The sequence below is a fragment of the Coptis chinensis genome, chromosome 3 (genome assembly GCF_015680905.1).
Source record: "Coptis chinensis isolate HL-2020 chromosome 3, ASM1568090v1, whole genome shotgun sequence".
NCBI lineage: Eukaryota > Viridiplantae > Streptophyta > Magnoliopsida > Ranunculales > Ranunculaceae > Coptis > Coptis chinensis.
Genome location: NC_141458.1, coordinates 66,589,351 through 66,605,705, shown reverse-complemented (window position 1 = coordinate 66,605,705; position 16,355 = coordinate 66,589,351). Strand labels below are relative to the sequence as shown.

The window sequence follows — 16,355 nt, the reverse complement described above, 5'->3', positions numbered from 1 at the left end:
GTTCAGATCCGTGAAGTCAATACAGATTCTCCATGACCCATTCTTCTTTCTTCCTGGGATAATATTTGAAATCCAGGTGGGGAAATTGATTTCCCTGACAAAATTAGCTGCCTTTAGTTTTTCAACTTCAGCTTTTACCGCTTTGGATCTGTCAGCACCTATCCTTCTCGGTTTTTGATTGACTACTACTGCATCACTGTGGACATTTAGCTGGTGGCATGCCACGTGGGGGTCAATTCCTGGCATTTCTTTGAATGACCAAGCAAACACATCTCTGTGCTCTCGGAGGAACTGTATTAGAGCTTGGTGCTCTTCAGAACTCAACAAGGTGCTGATGAAAGTGGTTTTTGGTGAGCTATTATCTATAATTTCCACTTCCTCTAACGGCTCCAGTAAGGGGGGATCCTCCTTCTCTCGTGGGACCAGGTTCGGGAGAGGTGGATCCAACTGTTATTGCTATTTGGCGGGTTGCCCCACCTCCATTGGTTCAAAAGGGAGTGGGGACTGCTTCATCGCTAGAACGTAGCATGCTTTGGTAGCCACCTGATCCCCTCTGATTGACTCAATTGTCCTATTATGCGGGAACTTCAGACATTGGTGATAGGTGCTAGAAACAGTTCGAAGTCTGTGCAGCCAAGTCCTGCCCAAGATCATATGATAGGGTATGTTAGCTTTTACTACGACAAAGTTTATGATAAGAGTTACCGGACTAGTAGCTATGGGTAGTTAGATCTCCCCAACTGCCAAAGCTTTGTCTCCACTGAATCCATATAGGTTGGAGTTGGTGGCAACCATTTCAGAGTCAAGAATTTGTAGCTTTTTGAATGTGGCGCAGTATAGCATATCTGCTGAGCTGCCTGGATCAACCAATATGTGATGCAAATCATAATCTCCAAAAGGAAGTGTCAAAACAAGCGCATCCTCATTAGGGATCTGGATGCTACAACAGTCAGCCTCAATGAAGAGGATGAGCGGATCTTTGTGGGGTACCATGTGAACCTAAGCTCTTGTAGTCAGCTCGCTGTTCATGATCCTCATCTGCTTGGTGATGCATATTTGATATCGCGCACCCTTTTTAGTGATCTGTCCATTTCGTTTACCTGCTTGTTAGGAAATCATATTTATCTGGAGTCGATCATTGAGTGGTCCAGTACTTGGGGGATCCTTAATTGACTTGCTAATCTCCTCAGGCTGTATTGTGTTCGCCTGTTCGTGTGCCACAAACTGCTTCAGATACCCCCTTTCAATCAGATCCTATAGTTCATTTTCCAGGGTCCTGCAGGCTCTAGTGCTATGACCCTTACTCTTATGGAACTTGCAGTAGGTCCTTTGGTCTCTGGTACCTAGTGAGCCTGACTTTAGCCGAGCTGGCCATTTGAGATAGTTCTGATTTTTTATCGAGTCCAGAACCTCATCTGGTATTTTGTTCAGAGGGGCAAAATTTATGTCCATCGAGTGAATAGCTTCTTCAGTTCCTTCTACACGTGGCTTCTTCTGTGGTTTTCTATCTGCACTATTGGCTACATTTTGGTATTGCCCTCTGGGCATTCGTCCCTTTGATGGAGATTCGGCCCTTTTGGCGATTACAATTATGGTCTCTCTTCAACTTTTGAAGGGAAGAATTTCCATTCTCTTCTCAGGGAAGCCCAGGAATTGTCCGACTAGTTTTCTTCGCTTCCTAACGTCTGTTCAAGACATCTTCTTCGTACCCCGTATAAGTTTCAACCCTGTCAAGGAGTTCCTCTAAATTGCGGGGTGGTTTCTTGGAGAGAGATCCGAATAAGGCGTTGTTTTCATCCAGCCCTTGTTTGAAAGCTATTATAGCAGTCTGTTCGTCACAAGACTCTATTTGGATTAAAATTTCCATGAACCATTGCATGTAGAATCTCAATGCCTCTCCATCCTTTTTCTTGATATTGAATAGTGCATCGATCCATTTTGGCTGATGCTTGTTGCATGAGTACTTGTCTATGAAGGTCCTAAATAGTTCTTCTGAGGACCTAATCTGGCACTCAGGTAATCTGTGATACTACTGGAGTGTAGATCTAGATAGGGAGGCTTTGAACTCTTGACACATGACATGGTCATATCTATCATATTGTCCCATAGTAGCACGATACCTGAACACGTGATCTACCGGATCTGACTTACCACTAAAGACACTAAACTTCAGTTGTCTGTACCCATGGAAATATGGTTTCCTCATCACCCATGACCCAAAAGAAGATCTGCCTTCCCCCATTATGGCGGATTGAACAAGGGAGTCTTGCATTTTTCTCCCCTTGCCTGTCATCCGATGCATCAGACGGATCAGGTCATTCTTTTCAGTTTCCCATGCACTTTCTTTGGTAGAAAGTTTCCTGTTCTGAGTTCTTTTTCAGTGTCGAGGGTCAACATCCCGATCCTGGTTAATGGACTCTAGCTCTGAGGCTATTCCTGAGTCCTCATCTAAGTTGCTGTATTCTGACTCAGATAGCTTGCACCAAACTGGGTCCCCACGCCTTGGGTTCCTAGCACGACCACCTTCCGGAGGGTTGTCATCATCAAGATCGATGAGTGGCTCCTTCCCTGTGTCAGACTGATATAAGTGCCTTAGCAGCTGTAATTCTTGCTCAAGATTGCTCCTTTGTTGTTTTAGAGCCTGACTTGCCTGAACACACTCTGGGTTGGTGAGGACAGCATTCTCGCCATTTTGACGTTCCTCCTGAGTGTTATTCCTGGGACCTGCTCCGGGAACAACTGGTCCATCGGTGTTGGTCATAGGTCCTTAGGGGGGATCATTCGCATCATGGCGACCGACATTCTCACCCCTTTCAAGCATCTCGTGCACTTCTTCTCTGATGGCAACGCTGCGCATGGTAGTGCCACCCTTTGTTTTCTTTGCTCCAGCCATCATAATAGTAAGCATTTTTAGAATAAATCAATCGTTTGAAATGAATATTTACCTGCTTTCGCCCCCACAGATGGCGCCAAAAGATGTAGGGGAAATTTCGAGTATCCCCTGATCTTTCTCTGTGCCTTGTGATATGGAATCCTTTGCTGAATAGAGAAGGGATGAGATGATGGTGAGTTCAGGGTTGAATCGTCTGATGGCTGCCTATGTATCTCCTTTGTTCTATTGGAGAATCAAACCCTATTTTGCGTAGTTCTTCATAGCGAATCCCTATGGTTTATATATGAAGGGCGATGAGGGTCCTAGGGTTAGGGCTGTCCTCACCGCTTATGAGTTCCCTTCCATCTTTGGACTCTGCCTTCTTATTAGGATTCCTCTTCTTATGGAAGTCTGAATCTAGACCATATCTTATGAGAGGTAAGTTTCCGTGTTGATCATAATGTCCCATCGTGTATGGGAAGATTATATCTAAAAGGTAACTCTTAATATATGTCATCACGATTCCTTCCTTATCATCAAAGATTGCCATCATCAGTTTCCTTCTGTTCAAGAACTGTCTATATCAATTCGTAACGACTGGGGTAACTATTATGTTTGAAGGAGGTAGTCATGTGCCTGGCACATGTCCACTAAACACTCATACTAAGCACGAGATCACTTATTCACAGAACTGATCCGATGGTCTTCGTCTCATTCTGGACATCTATAGTCTTAGGTTATTTCCCATACACGTGTCATCTGTTCAGTGATAGGAAATCCCCCTTACACAGGGCTAGGGTGATGGTTTAGAAAGAAAAATGAAAGGAAAAACAAAATCTGATACGATGAGAAACTGGGTCTTCAAGATACTTGTAACCAGAGAAGAACCTCATTTTGTTCTTTTGCTTTCGAATTATGATACATTCTTTTAGCCCTTTGGCTTTGTGACTCCATATGATTTTGAATTTTAGGAGTTATAACCTTGCTTTTGATTCTTTTTGTTTCTGATATTGTCCCCTTTTGATTTTTTGGGAGATTTGATTTTTGACTCCTTTGGATTTTTAGAGTTTTGGTTTTGGATAGGTCTTTCTTTTCTTTTCTTCTTTTTCTTTTCTTTTCTTTCTGAAGCAAATAACTGTTCTGTTTTTGTACAAGGTCTTCTCTTCTCTTTTTCTGATAACCATTCAATTCTCAACTCATCAGCTGGGTAAGCTTTTTATTGTGTGTTATGATTGGTTAGGAATTATTGGTGAAGAATAAAAAGGCTTTTAGAAAGGGTGAAGGCTCAAGAGAGGTAACTAGAGGAAAACTATCTTTTTGGGTTTTTAACGTTTATTTGGCTATATCGATCCAAAAAGAGCCTAAATTCTCTCATAGGATATGGTGTGGTGATCAAGCAAGCAAGTGGACATGTGGTCTTTCTATCTAGACATCTTTTGTGTCATCACTCAATAATCATTCAGATGAGGTTTTTGGCTAGATTCTCACAGGATATGGAATTTAATTGATCTAACCTTAGCTTCGAAAACTCACTACTATATACAAACAAATGCTGATGCATGCCATTCATGAAAATATGCAGAAACTATTGTACGTATATTAGTCTAAGTATGAAGAACAAGTCCTTACTCTATTGCTAGAATGAGACTTCTAAAGTTTTTATTCATCATAGAAAAAGGAAACAAGACTTTTTAATACTAAACAGAAAAATATTTTTGGTCTTTTCCGAAAATAAATTTTAGAAAGGAAGAAATATATTATACTATATATACTATATAGAAAATGCCTAATTTTTGCAAAATATTACTATACCAACTCTATGATAGAACTATGCTTGTCCTCAAAGTATGAATATAAGGAAAGAGATTACCATAGAAACATAAGCAAAAATGGCTATACACTTGTATTCTGTTTTTCATGATGAAAATATGTCACCCCCAAATAAGTTTGGGGCGTGGGTTGTTTGATATAGAACGAGAAATACATGGTTTATTATACTAGGGATATTTATTTTACTTTAAAATCTTTTTGGGTTTTTGTATTTTTGAAAATATATATATAATGCATGAAAAAAATGGAAAATTTTGGCATTATGTATCTGTTATACCTTCTACTCATAAGCCAAATTCCATAAGAAAAATAAAATAAAACGAGCTGATAATATTAAACATAAAGTTAAACTTATACTACATCATACACGTGAAAAAGAAACATAAAAATAAATAGATCCAGCTATACGAACACTAGGAATCGTAATCAGAATCCGTGCGTGACTCGTCTCGACGTCTAGAAGATCCTTCTCCTTGTTGACGACGAGGCCTGGCATGTCTGTCACTACGCAGGAGCGCGTCTCTGATGCTCTGCAGTGTTCTAGTGACACTGTGCCAAAAACGTCGTTGCTCCTACTGGAAAGATTGTTGCTCCTCTCTAAGGGTATGATGTTCCGCTCTGATATTCCACTGTTCCGCTATGATGTTACCCTAAGTTTCCCTGAGCTGGTGGAGATATGAGTGCAGAATCCTCTGGCCTCCATGGAGGAAGTGAAATCCATCCATGGGCTGAGTGAACTGTCAAGTGGCATCTTCAGCGAAATAATCCACCTTCTCAGTTGAGCGTGCTTGCTCAGCGGCTCTGACTTCAGGTGGAAGTCATGACTTCTGGGCGTGGTGGGCATATATAGGACCTATGGTAGCGTCCTTGACCTCCACTAGGGTGTCTGTGGCTTGGAAAATTTTAGGATGGAGAAGAAAGGAAGGGGCGATCACGTGGGGTTAAAGGTTTGATGGCACGTGGTTCACACGTGCCTCTTTTAAGAAATTAAAATTTTGGCCAAGCCCAAATGAATTAGGAAATTCCGATCTTGTCCTTAGTGCCTTGCCAACTTCCAGTGCCAATCCATGCTTTTTTACTCATCCGATCTTGACCCGTGAGGTACCAAAACGATCAACATCGAAAATGCAATGTAATGGTATAGGATACACTCACATCCAACAGTAAATGAGATACAGATGATGGAAAGAACTGTACAGGAACTGTAGAAAAATATGTACATATAATAGAAATAAAATTTTAATTAATATTTATGGGTTTTGAATAAGTTTGACAAAAATTTTAAAATGGTGGGTTGTTTTAAGTCAGATCCCCAAGACGTGGAAATTTTTGAAAACTCGAGTCAATCCCAACTAGATGACTAAATTACTCTCTTAGACCGAGCATAATACACTGGGGGATAACACATGTAGACTTTATAAATAGAATTATTATGAGGTTGAAGACCAGGGCAAGTTGGTGTTTGACAATTCAAGCACCAGCCTTCTCTCTTAGCTAGTCGTCTCTTACATGCGTATGAACTCTTACCTAAACCAGGAATGATTTTCGGTATATGTGTCCATATCTTAAGCTACAGTTCTCTAAGAAGTTCTTGCACACAATCATTTAAACTGATCCATCTAGTCTTGCTAGGTGGAGCGTTTTTGTTTACTACATAAGACATTTTTTAAAAGTTTTTCAGAAACGAGAGAGATTTAGAAGGGGAAAAGATTTAAACGAGAAGGGAAAGATTTTTAAGAAAGGAAATTTTAGAAATTTTTGAGTCTTTTAACGTCAGATTCTCGAGACAAAATAGAGAGGTGGAGGCAAAAAGATAGAATTAAACAGAGAATAATATCACTTTGGGTTACTCTATTTGTTTAATTCTCGTTTGGAGACGGTCTCTTTCTTTTTTTTTTTTTTTTTAGGTTTGTTTTCTTATTCAAAATATATCTCTATCCATATAGAGGTTTTGCCATGAAGATAAAATTATACGTTAACCCGGTATCATTTTGGTTACTCCGGATGTATAACTTTTATTTTTTATATCTTCTGGTTTTGAAAACTCTGAAGAGATATTTTAAGAAACTCGTACTCAAAAGCTATGATTCTAGATGTTACTAGTTTAAAACAAATCATAACTGATAATCTTAGGCAATTTTTGTGTCGGCTCTATGGCGAACCCAATCTAGACAGACATAGCTTCAGCTACGCGAGTTGTGGGATTTACTGCGCAAGACATGGAATGTCTTGACCTGGGCAAATAGGTCGGTGATATAGGCAACCCTTAGTAAGCAAATCTGATCTCAAACCGCCCCTAGATTGCATATTTCTAGGGGTTGGTCTATGTAAAATCCATTGCCCGTTTTGAAAAATCACTTAACTATTTATGTATTGAGAATCTATCATTAATAGCACGAAGAAATCAAACAATTTTATTAAAGAAAGAAAGAAACATTTGTTTTTGGCTTTTTGGTTTTTATGTTCCTAAGTTACTATGACATAAAAATATAAACTATAAAACTACTAAGAAAAATAACTATGACGAAAAGTGATCCTCCCAATAGAAGGTACTTGAAATTAAGTGATTCTAATTGTGAACCATCCCATGGTTTGGCCTCCCTAGATCTTCCACCTCTTGTTTTGCAAGTAGGAAAATCTAGTGAAGAGGACTAACTCTATTTCTAGATAATCTAGTCTCTCCTCTCCTACTCTCTAGTTAGCCCTAGTTAAAGTCATTCCAACCATAGAGAAAGACGAAGCTCGAAACAATTAGAAATCTCCTAGGGAAATAAAAATAAAGACAGGAATTGTAAATGACGGGAATAGAAAAGTTATTCTAAAAAGAAGTGTAAAATAAAGAAAAAAAATTATATACTTGCTCCATAGGGGTACACTACTCAAACGACGAGTAAAAGTGCAAACGTGTAATGCGTTAGATATATTGTGGACTCAAGGCTCTGGCACTTACAACCACACCTTCCAAGTGGAGAGGTTTTGTTACCTTATTAATGTATCTCCTTAAAGCAAAAGATGAAATGGAATGGGAAAGGAATACATCAGAAATAAGGATTCAATCCTCGTAAATGTGATGATTAGGAAAGAGTTTTTAGTGCTCTAGCTTCGTTCACGTCACTTGTTGTTTCCAAGGCTGTGTTTGTTAGTTTAGGATTAGGAATAGCTTAATCGGGGAACACGCCTTTCTGGGTTTTGTCTTTAGATAACAAGTTTAGAGATTGTTGCATGGATGCTAGGATTTGGGTTTGTTGTTGCATGACATATAACATTATTTCAGTGGGCTTATCTGTTTGGGCACTAGTTGATGGTGTAATGGGGACTAGGTCTCTTTGGTTGCTGATAGGTGGGTTTTGATAGTTCTGGTTAAACTGGGATGGAACCAATGCTCTGTTCTGATTGTTATAGGTACCTTGTCCTTGTCCTTGTCCTTGTCCTTGTCTGAAGGTATTTGTTAGTTTGTTGAAACCTGGTGGTGTTTGGTTTTGAGGAATGTTGGTCCATGCAAAGTTTGGATGTTGTCTCCATAGTGCATTTGGTACATTGAAAGCATATACTTCTTCTGGCTGAAGTGATGATAGGTTTATGATCAAGGGCAGGTGGCATCTATATGGTTTAAGTTTAGACAGAAATTGCATGGTAAGGTATTTACGTTCATGACAGAATGAAGGGTTTGGTTTTTTTGTTTGGTTGGGAGGGCATCTATCTTTCTTGTGAGGGTTTCTATTAGGGTTTTGATTTTTGGATCTGATTTCACCTCAAAAATAACACTAGCCTTGGTTGTACTGGGTTAGGCTGTTCTGGAATTGTTTATGTCGCCCCAATGGGTACTCTTTTCAGCTTTGTTTTCAAGAAAGATTAAGGTTTCAGTTGCACTTCTATCCGAAAAATTACCATTACTCATAATGTTGAGGGTTACTTTGTGTTCTGGGAGAAGGCCTTTGAAGAAACATTGGACAAGAGTGGATTTTTCTAGTTTATGGTGAGGACATGAATTGAGTAGGTCAGAGAATCTATCCCATGCTTTGGAAAATGTCTCACTTGAACTTTGTCTGAAGAATTGTATCTTGTTTCTTATCTCTTATGATTTCTTCGGCGGAAAGTACTTCTTCATGAAGGAGAACATAACATTTTCCCATGTATCGAAAGAGTCGGCCTTCTGTGAGAGAAGCCAAGTGTGACTCTTGCCAGCTAGAGTGAAAGGAAACACTCATAGCTTAACATGATCATCGGTGACGCCCGGATGATGAAAGGTATTACATACTTCATGTATCCGACATAGAAGCTCGTACGGTAACTCGTGTTCTAACCCGTAGAAGATGGGTAGAAGATTGAATACGTTCGGTGGAATCCTAAAATTGCTCGTAAGCGGTGTCATCTCTTGACATGATATGTAAATTAAGCACTCTAACCTAGGTCACAGGTGCAAAATGTTTTGTTAGCAAAAATAAAACTTAAACTATGCACTTAGGGACAGTGGTATTGTTTCCTTTTCGGTGATGATTATAGTCTAGAAGTCTCATTTATCATTAGTATTAAAAGTAGTTATTAAAAACTTAGGTTAATATGTAGGTAATAGTCATTGCATCTTTTCATAAATGTCTTGCATAAACATCATGGTTGTACTTGGCAGTATTTTTTTGAGACCTAGGTTAGAGTGCTTAATTTACATTTCCTGTGAGAATCTAGCCTAAAAGCCTCATATGAGTTGATATCTGAGTGATGACACAAGGGAGAAGTTAATTCCAAGTAGAAAAATCACACGTCCACTTGCTTGATCACTATACCATATCCTAAAAGAGAATTTAGGTCCTCTTTGGATCGATATAGCCAGAAATTCCAACCTAAAGAATATTTTTTCCGCTAGTCACCCCACTAAGCCTTTCATTAGCCTTTTCATAAACCACAAAGTCCTTACCCTATATAAAAAAAAAAAATAAAAGATAAGAAAAGAAAATCAGCCTACCCATCTTAAATGAGTTTGAGAAATAGGATGAAATGAAGAAAAGAAAGGAGAAAAGCCTGTGGAAAACCAAGAATTTGTTAGTTGCTTCAAAAGAAAAATAAGAAAAAGAGAAGAAAGTTTTCATCCAAAGAAAAGAAAAATAAATAGAAATAAAATAAAAAGTTAGAACTCCAAAAACATAATCAAAAGAGTCAAAAGCCAAAACAAAAAGGCTAAAGATGGAAACAAAGTGTAGAAGCAAAGTAAGAACAAGGCTTTCTCTAGTTACATAATTTAAAGACCTTATTTTCTCAGACTTGTCTATTTTGTTTATCGATTCCATTTATCCTTAAACCATCACCTAAACCATCCATAACATTTAATAAAGACCTTTAGCTCAATTAAGAATAGGTTGGTGTGATAGTATGTGCCAGATGTGTTTGATCGACCTCGGCTCTTTTGGATGTCATTGAGATTGAGAGAAAAAGTGTGCCCACTGCACACTGGAGTGAGCGAAACCTGAGTGGAAAAATCAGAGTATTTTTGTCTTGACACATTTGTGAGGACCTACTTATGGACGCTATTCTAAAAGTTTTAGAAATGGACCTGCCACTGCATTTCATAGTATTGTTCATTGCATGTATGCTTATTTTTAGATGATTTGATTATTATGCATGTATTAACTTAGGTTTTAAAATGAGTATTCTTTATTCCTTGCTAGTGAGATGTACAGACACCTGAGATTAAATTAAGGAAACATTGCTGTTATTTCTTAGTATTTTTTTTTTGCATGCAAGTAGGGATATTTTATTAATCTAATAAAGAATGTTACATCAAGAGTAGAAAGCTTACATCCAAATTAAGGTGAAAAAAGTAGTACTTCCAAGTTTAGTTAAACCGGTAGTAAGTTCTATAGGGGCTTTCTAGTCTAGTGACAAAGCTTGGTCTAGTAGAGCTCCACTGCTCCTCACCTTGGTTCAGAGTTGATCCCATCTTGGCTACTACATCAGCGCCAAAATTTCCTTCTCGGTAGGTATGTGACAGTCTCCAGCTGGTGAGCTTTTGTGTTGCTCGAAGCCATCTTGCTTTGAGCACCCAAGGAGCATTGTCCCTACTAAGAGCTATGATAGCATCTAGTGAGTCACTTTCTATCCATAGATGATACAATCCATTTAACACTACTAGTTCCTCTCCTAAAATGATGGCGTAGCACTCCGCTTCGAAGTTTGTGATAATCCCAAGCCCATAGGCCTTGGCACCAATAACATGGGCCAAGTGGTCTCTAAAGATGACCACAACACCTCCATTCCTGGGATTTCCAGCAGAAGAACCATCAATATTGGCTTTGACTACACCAGCTTCAGGTGAGGTCCATTTGACTTCTTGTATACTTCTATCTCGTGCTCTACCCTTGATGTTGAATGAGTGAAGCACTTCCAAGTCTTCTGCAGAGTTAAACATATACCTAGAAGCTATCTTGCCCGAGGCATGGGCTCCTTTAGTACCTTCATTCTTGATGTGGGCCCTGTTCAAGCTGTTAATTCTTAGTCACTATAGTATATATGAAGTTTGTGAGTATCTTCTCTAAAAACTCTCAAGAGACTAAACTCGTCCACTAGGGTAAACCTAGGGGTTTAGGGTGTGTTTGATAGCCCTATTTCTTGTGACAAATAATGGCAAATGCAAAAAACTCATATTTGCCACTGTTTGATACCTTTTTAACCCGGTGGCAAATTTTCCAAAGATTTGCCACACCCTTTGATTTACCACAATTTTCGTGACGGGGGGAGCTGAGTAAATTTTGCCACGCCAAAATAAAATATGAATTTGCCACCGAAAAAAAAAAATTGCCGCACCAAAAGAAAAAAAACCCGATAACATCTCTCCAACCCAACTTCTTCAAAATCCAACCAGTGAGTTGCGATTTTCTCAAGGAAGAAATCACTTCCTCTCCTTTAACAGGTTCGTTCCTCTCTCTTCCTCTCCTTCATCCCTCCTCCTCTCTTTCTCTATTCGGTAATATATATATTTTTTGTATTGAGAATGTGTTGGCAACTTTTTAGATAAAAGGCTTGTTCCTTCTTGTTCAATTTTGGTACCCATCTCTTTATTTTAGTCAATTTTGAAGTATTTTTTATTTGGGTCTTGCCACTTTGGTTAATTTCAAGTGTAATTATGAAATGGGGGTGTGAGAATTTTGGTTAATTATTAGTTATGACTTACATCCAGTGCACGACAAGAATGTTAAGAACAAACTACTTCTGTGAGGTAATTTGATGTTGGGCATTTGAGTTTTATTTAGTTTTTGTATAAAGTTTGTTTTTTTGAAGTAATTTTGATGTTTTTGTGTTTAGGAAGAGAGTGGGAATACTTTCAAATGGCGAAGCTGTTGTTGTGGCTTGTAAAGAGACATTGAGATATGGTCTTTTTTCTTGGAAGTTTTTCAGAGTCAGCCAATAATGCAAACCGTTCTTCCAAATCGAACCATGCTAAAAGCGTTGAGAACATTGGCGCTAAGTTAGTAAGGCAAGCTGCTTGAAAGACAAATGATTTAGCTGGGGATGGGACAACCACATCTGTTGTTCTTGCACAAGGTCTAATCGCCGAGGGTGTAAAGGTTTGTGATGGTTTACGTTTTCTATTTCAAATTCAGAATCACATCTTTGTCTACATTACTAAATTAAAGCTAATACTTTCAGGTGGTAGCAGCTGGTGCAAACCCAGTTCAAATTACCAGAGGAATCGAAAAGACTGTTAAGGCTCTTGTTGCTGAGCTGAAGTTAATGTCAAAAGAGGTATCGTTGGACTTTCTCCTCACTCTCTGTCTATACTTTCATGCAGCTGTAATCTATGCTTTATGTACTGGATTTCGGGTCCTTTGTAAACTTTTTGAAGTTATTTACATTTATTCTTGAGTCTTAAAATACATGGTGCATTACCTTACAGTCAAACCATTTTTCCTGCAGGTTGAAGACAGTGAACTAGCAGATGTGGCTGCCGTTAGTGCGGGTAACAACTATGAAGTTGGAAGTATGATAGCTGAAGCCATGAGTAAGGTGGGCAGAAAGGGGGTGGTAACGCTCGAAGAAGGGAAAAGCTCTGAGAACAACCTTTACGTTGTCGAAGGAATGCAATTCGATCGTGGTTATATCTCTCCATACTTTGTAACTGATAGCGAAAAAATGACTGTTGAATATGAAAACTGCAAGGTATACGGCTATTTTGCGACTTTGCGTTGCCCTCCCAGTCATTTTTTTATTAACAGTTTGTTCTGTTAGGTTTGGTATTTTGATTCTATTGTGTTAGCCTTTCATGTGGTTGTTGATGGTATTCATTGGTCTTGCAGTTGCTTCTTGTTGACAAGAAAATCACAAATGCAAGGGATCTAGTTGGTGTTCTAGAAGACGCAATTAGGGGCGGATATCCAATCTTGGTAATTGCTGAAGACATTGAACAGGAAGCTCTTGCAACTCTTGTTGTGAAGCTTAGAGGGTCATTGAAGATTGCTGCACTTAAAACTCCCGGATTTGGAGAGCGCAAAAGCCAGTATCTAGATGACATTGCCACCCTGACAGGAGGTCCAGTTCTGATCTTTGTTTTTGCTATTAAAATTACCTCCCTTCGTTTCTCCAAATGTTTGATCATTGTGTTCCCGTATTACATTTCTCTTTATACTGTTTTCCTGAACCATTACCATACATGTGTAGCCACTGTGATTAGAGAGGAGGTTGGATTAACCCTTAACAAAGTTGAGAGGGAGGTTCTTGGTCATGCTGCAAAGGTGGTGCTGAGCAAAGAAACAACTACTACTGTTGGCGATGGTAGCACTCAAGATGCAGTCAACAAGCGAGTCTCTCAGATCCGAAACCTTATAGAGGTGGGAATACGTAAAAGTTTGAATTTATTGACGTATGAAATCTGTCTTTATTGTGCCCACAAGTTTGATATTGACAAGTGTTCTGCTCTGTAGGCTGTTGAACAAGATTATGAAAAAGAAAAGCTTAATGAAAGAATTGCTAAGCTCTCTGGTGGTGTTGTTGTCATTCAGGTAAGCCTACAATCATCCATGTCAACTAGAATGTACACTTTTTCCTATAGATCTTTATTTTATCTGATCCATTTGCTTAACTTACTAGGTTGGAGCACAAGCTGAGACTGAGCTAAAAGAAAAGAAGCTGAGAGTAGAAGATGCTCTTAATGCAACCAAGGTATCTTCTGATTTCAGCTATTGCGGTCTTTCTTGAATACTGTGAACACAGACAAATGCGTACTATAATTTGGTGTTGCAAATCATATTTTAGGCGGCTGTTGAGGAAGGCATTGTAGTTGGTGGAGGGTGCACCCTGTTGAGACTTGCAGCAAAGGTTGATGCTATCAGGGATACTCTTGATAACGAGGAGCATTCTTCCCAGGTTGCGTTTCATGTTGATATGTTTTTCCACGATGTGGAACTGTATGTTTCTTTGAAAACAAATTATTGTTTGTTGTGTACTATCAGTTTCTTGTATTGTGCTGCATTTTATGATGGTTTTGTGGATATAATAATGGTTTTGACTGGCGGCATCTTCTGTTTTTGATAATCAGGTGGTGAGATGCTGCTTAGAACATGCTACTTCTGTGGCTAGAATGTTCCTCACTTCAGATGTGGTTGTTGTTAACATCAAGGAGCCTGAGCCGGCACCACTAGTTAACCCCATGGATAACTCAGGTATATACTCGTAGAAACTTGGGTCACTATTGTATGGGTTGTTTTTGGTTTTGGATTGACTTTAAATTAACTGCTTTGTCATCATTTCTGCAATCAGGTTATGGTTACTAAGCAGCCAACAGGGCCACAGGAGTGAAGTCAGTCAAAAATTCCTATTGTATCAGGTTGTATCAATATTTTTCCATTTTATCAAATTGGAAATGGTAGTAGCAATTGAAATCGCTGCCTAAGTTAGGCCAAAGGAGTTCGGCTTGTATTCTCTCCAGAAACTATTTATGCCACAGTTTTGAGAAAAATAAATTAATATTTTTTACGTTTTTATCTTCTTATTTTTTTTTTGCTGGACTTGTTTTGTCCCCGAAAAGCTGAGACTGAAACTCGATGGGGGCAAAGTCAAAATAATCCCTTCAACATGGCTGAAAATGTTTGCAATGCCCTGAAAATTTTGAGTGATAGTGCAATCCGCCAATATCAATCCAAAAACCTTGCGAAATATGCCTTGAGCTGAAAATAAAGCAAGGACTAAAATATCGAATTCGGTGAATATTTCGATGTACTCAAAAATTGAAATATATCAGAAATATCAAAGATATATATTTTTTTTGTTGATCAGTCAAAATTTTGTTTAGTATGTTGATATATCGGAAATATCGTCAATATATTGGTTAAAGTCAACAATTTATATATGATATATATAAATTGTGTTTTATACGACGTTTTATCAAATCCATCTACACAGTAAACTTGTGTCTTGCATACGACGGTAGTTGCTAAGAGATTAACATCATATCTTTCAATGGAACCATATACAAATAAAATAAATTTACAAATAAGAGTAGTTATAATTTTTAAATCTTAAATATTTTAAAAGTACAAAAAATGAAAAAATGAAATATTTGTCGTGGCAAATTTGGACAATCAAACAGCAGCAAATGGTTGCAAATCAGGGCAAATGATATTTACCACAGCTCTTATCAAACATAGCCTTAGAAGTCTTGTTTCACATGCTAGGTGTAATCGTGATTCCTACGAAAGTGAGTTAGGATTTTTTAAATTTTTTGTTATTAGTTCAAAGTTAGTTTGCTTGAGGACTAGCAAAATGTAAGTTTGGGGGTATTTGATAAGCACATAAATGCTACACATTTATGCTCATATTTATATTATATTGTCTAGTTAATTAGGATAAGTTTCTCTGATTAGTCTGTTTCATTGATTTTATAGGAATTGACGTGAATACGACGAAAAGGGCCGAGACTGAGGACTTTACCGGGTTGTAAGATTCTCACGACTTGACTCTATAGAGAATACATGAAACAAAGTAGGGAATAGCATGAATGAGATAAAATAAAGCTACTGTGAAAAGTTGAGGTGTTGTTGTCAAGAGGTCAAAGCGCCTAAGAAGCCTATGTCAGAACGTGACCCGCGCCCCCTTTGCAGCTTACTTCTACTGCTTGAATTCGATTTGGATAGTTCCAAAAGGGATTAAAACACGGAAAGGAAGTTGCCAAAAGGGATTCAAAAGCTTGTACGCCCTAATGGATCTCTATATAAACAAAGAAAGTAGAGAGCTCTTCCTCTCTCGCCCCCAACACACAAAATCGGAAACCTTAGGACAAAACCACTGGAGAAGAAAAAGAAGACTATGTTGGAGACGAAGCCACCATACAGAACGACGATTTTGTCAAGGACACCTCTTCTTTACTGTCTTGTTTCTTCTATCATGTCTATGAGTAGCTAGATACCAAGTTAAGGCTTTAGTGAAGCCCTAGACTTGCATAGGATATTTTTATGTTACTGTTACTGTTCTCAAACCGATTTTAAAGATTTACATATTGTTTTCACACTGATGTTAGTGATTTACTTGCATTAATTATATCTTGAATGATTAAATCTCATATCTTGACTAGTTAATCGTAGAATTACTATTCCATTAGCATTATAGCATGGTTTTTATTGTATATTGGAGCTGTGAAGAGTTGTGCCGTAATAAAACAACTCTTTCTAGG

General features: G+C 38.3%; 1 protein-coding gene across 3 annotated transcripts; it reads left to right on the top strand.

Moving 5' to 3' along the window:
• The first annotated feature begins 11,477 nt into the window (after nt 1-11,477).
• LOC147510472 (ruBisCO large subunit-binding protein subunit beta, chloroplastic-like) lies at nt 11,478-14,668 on the top strand. Of its 3 annotated transcripts, XM_086602436.1 has the most exons (12): nt 11,496-11,603; nt 11,871-11,909; nt 11,996-12,258; nt 12,341-12,436; nt 12,608-12,850; nt 12,988-13,219; nt 13,349-13,518; nt 13,612-13,689; nt 13,778-13,849; nt 13,943-14,053; nt 14,226-14,349; nt 14,447-14,668. In XM_086602436.1, exons 4-12 carry the CDS (start codon nt 12,425-12,427, stop codon nt 14,458-14,460), a joined length of 1,056 nt encoding a protein of 351 aa, XP_086458562.1. In that variant the 5' UTR covers nt 11,496-11,603; nt 11,871-11,909; nt 11,996-12,258; nt 12,341-12,424; the 3' UTR covers nt 14,461-14,668. The 3 variants fall into 3 exon arrangements, with proteins under 3 accessions (XP_086458561.1, XP_086458562.1, XP_086458560.1); XM_086602435.1 differs by lacking the exon at nt 11,871-11,909 and having other exon boundaries at nt 11,478-11,603; XM_086602434.1 differs by lacking the exons at nt 11,496-11,603; nt 11,871-11,909 and having other exon boundaries at nt 12,191-12,258; nt 13,943-14,094; nt 14,447-14,562.
• The last annotated feature ends 1,687 nt before the right edge of the window (nt 14,669-16,355 follow it).

Excerpts from the sequence above, each read along its gene's own strand:
- LOC147510472 (XM_086602435.1), top strand. Across the intron at positions 12,851-12,987 it reads TTGAATATGAAAACTGCAAG|TTGCTTCTTGTTGACAAGAA; the intron begins GTATACGGCTAT and ends TTGGTCTTGCAG. Across the intron at positions 13,220-13,348 it reads CATTGCCACCCTGACAGGAG|CCACTGTGATTAGAGAGGAG; the intron begins GTCCAGTTCTGA and ends ATACATGTGTAG.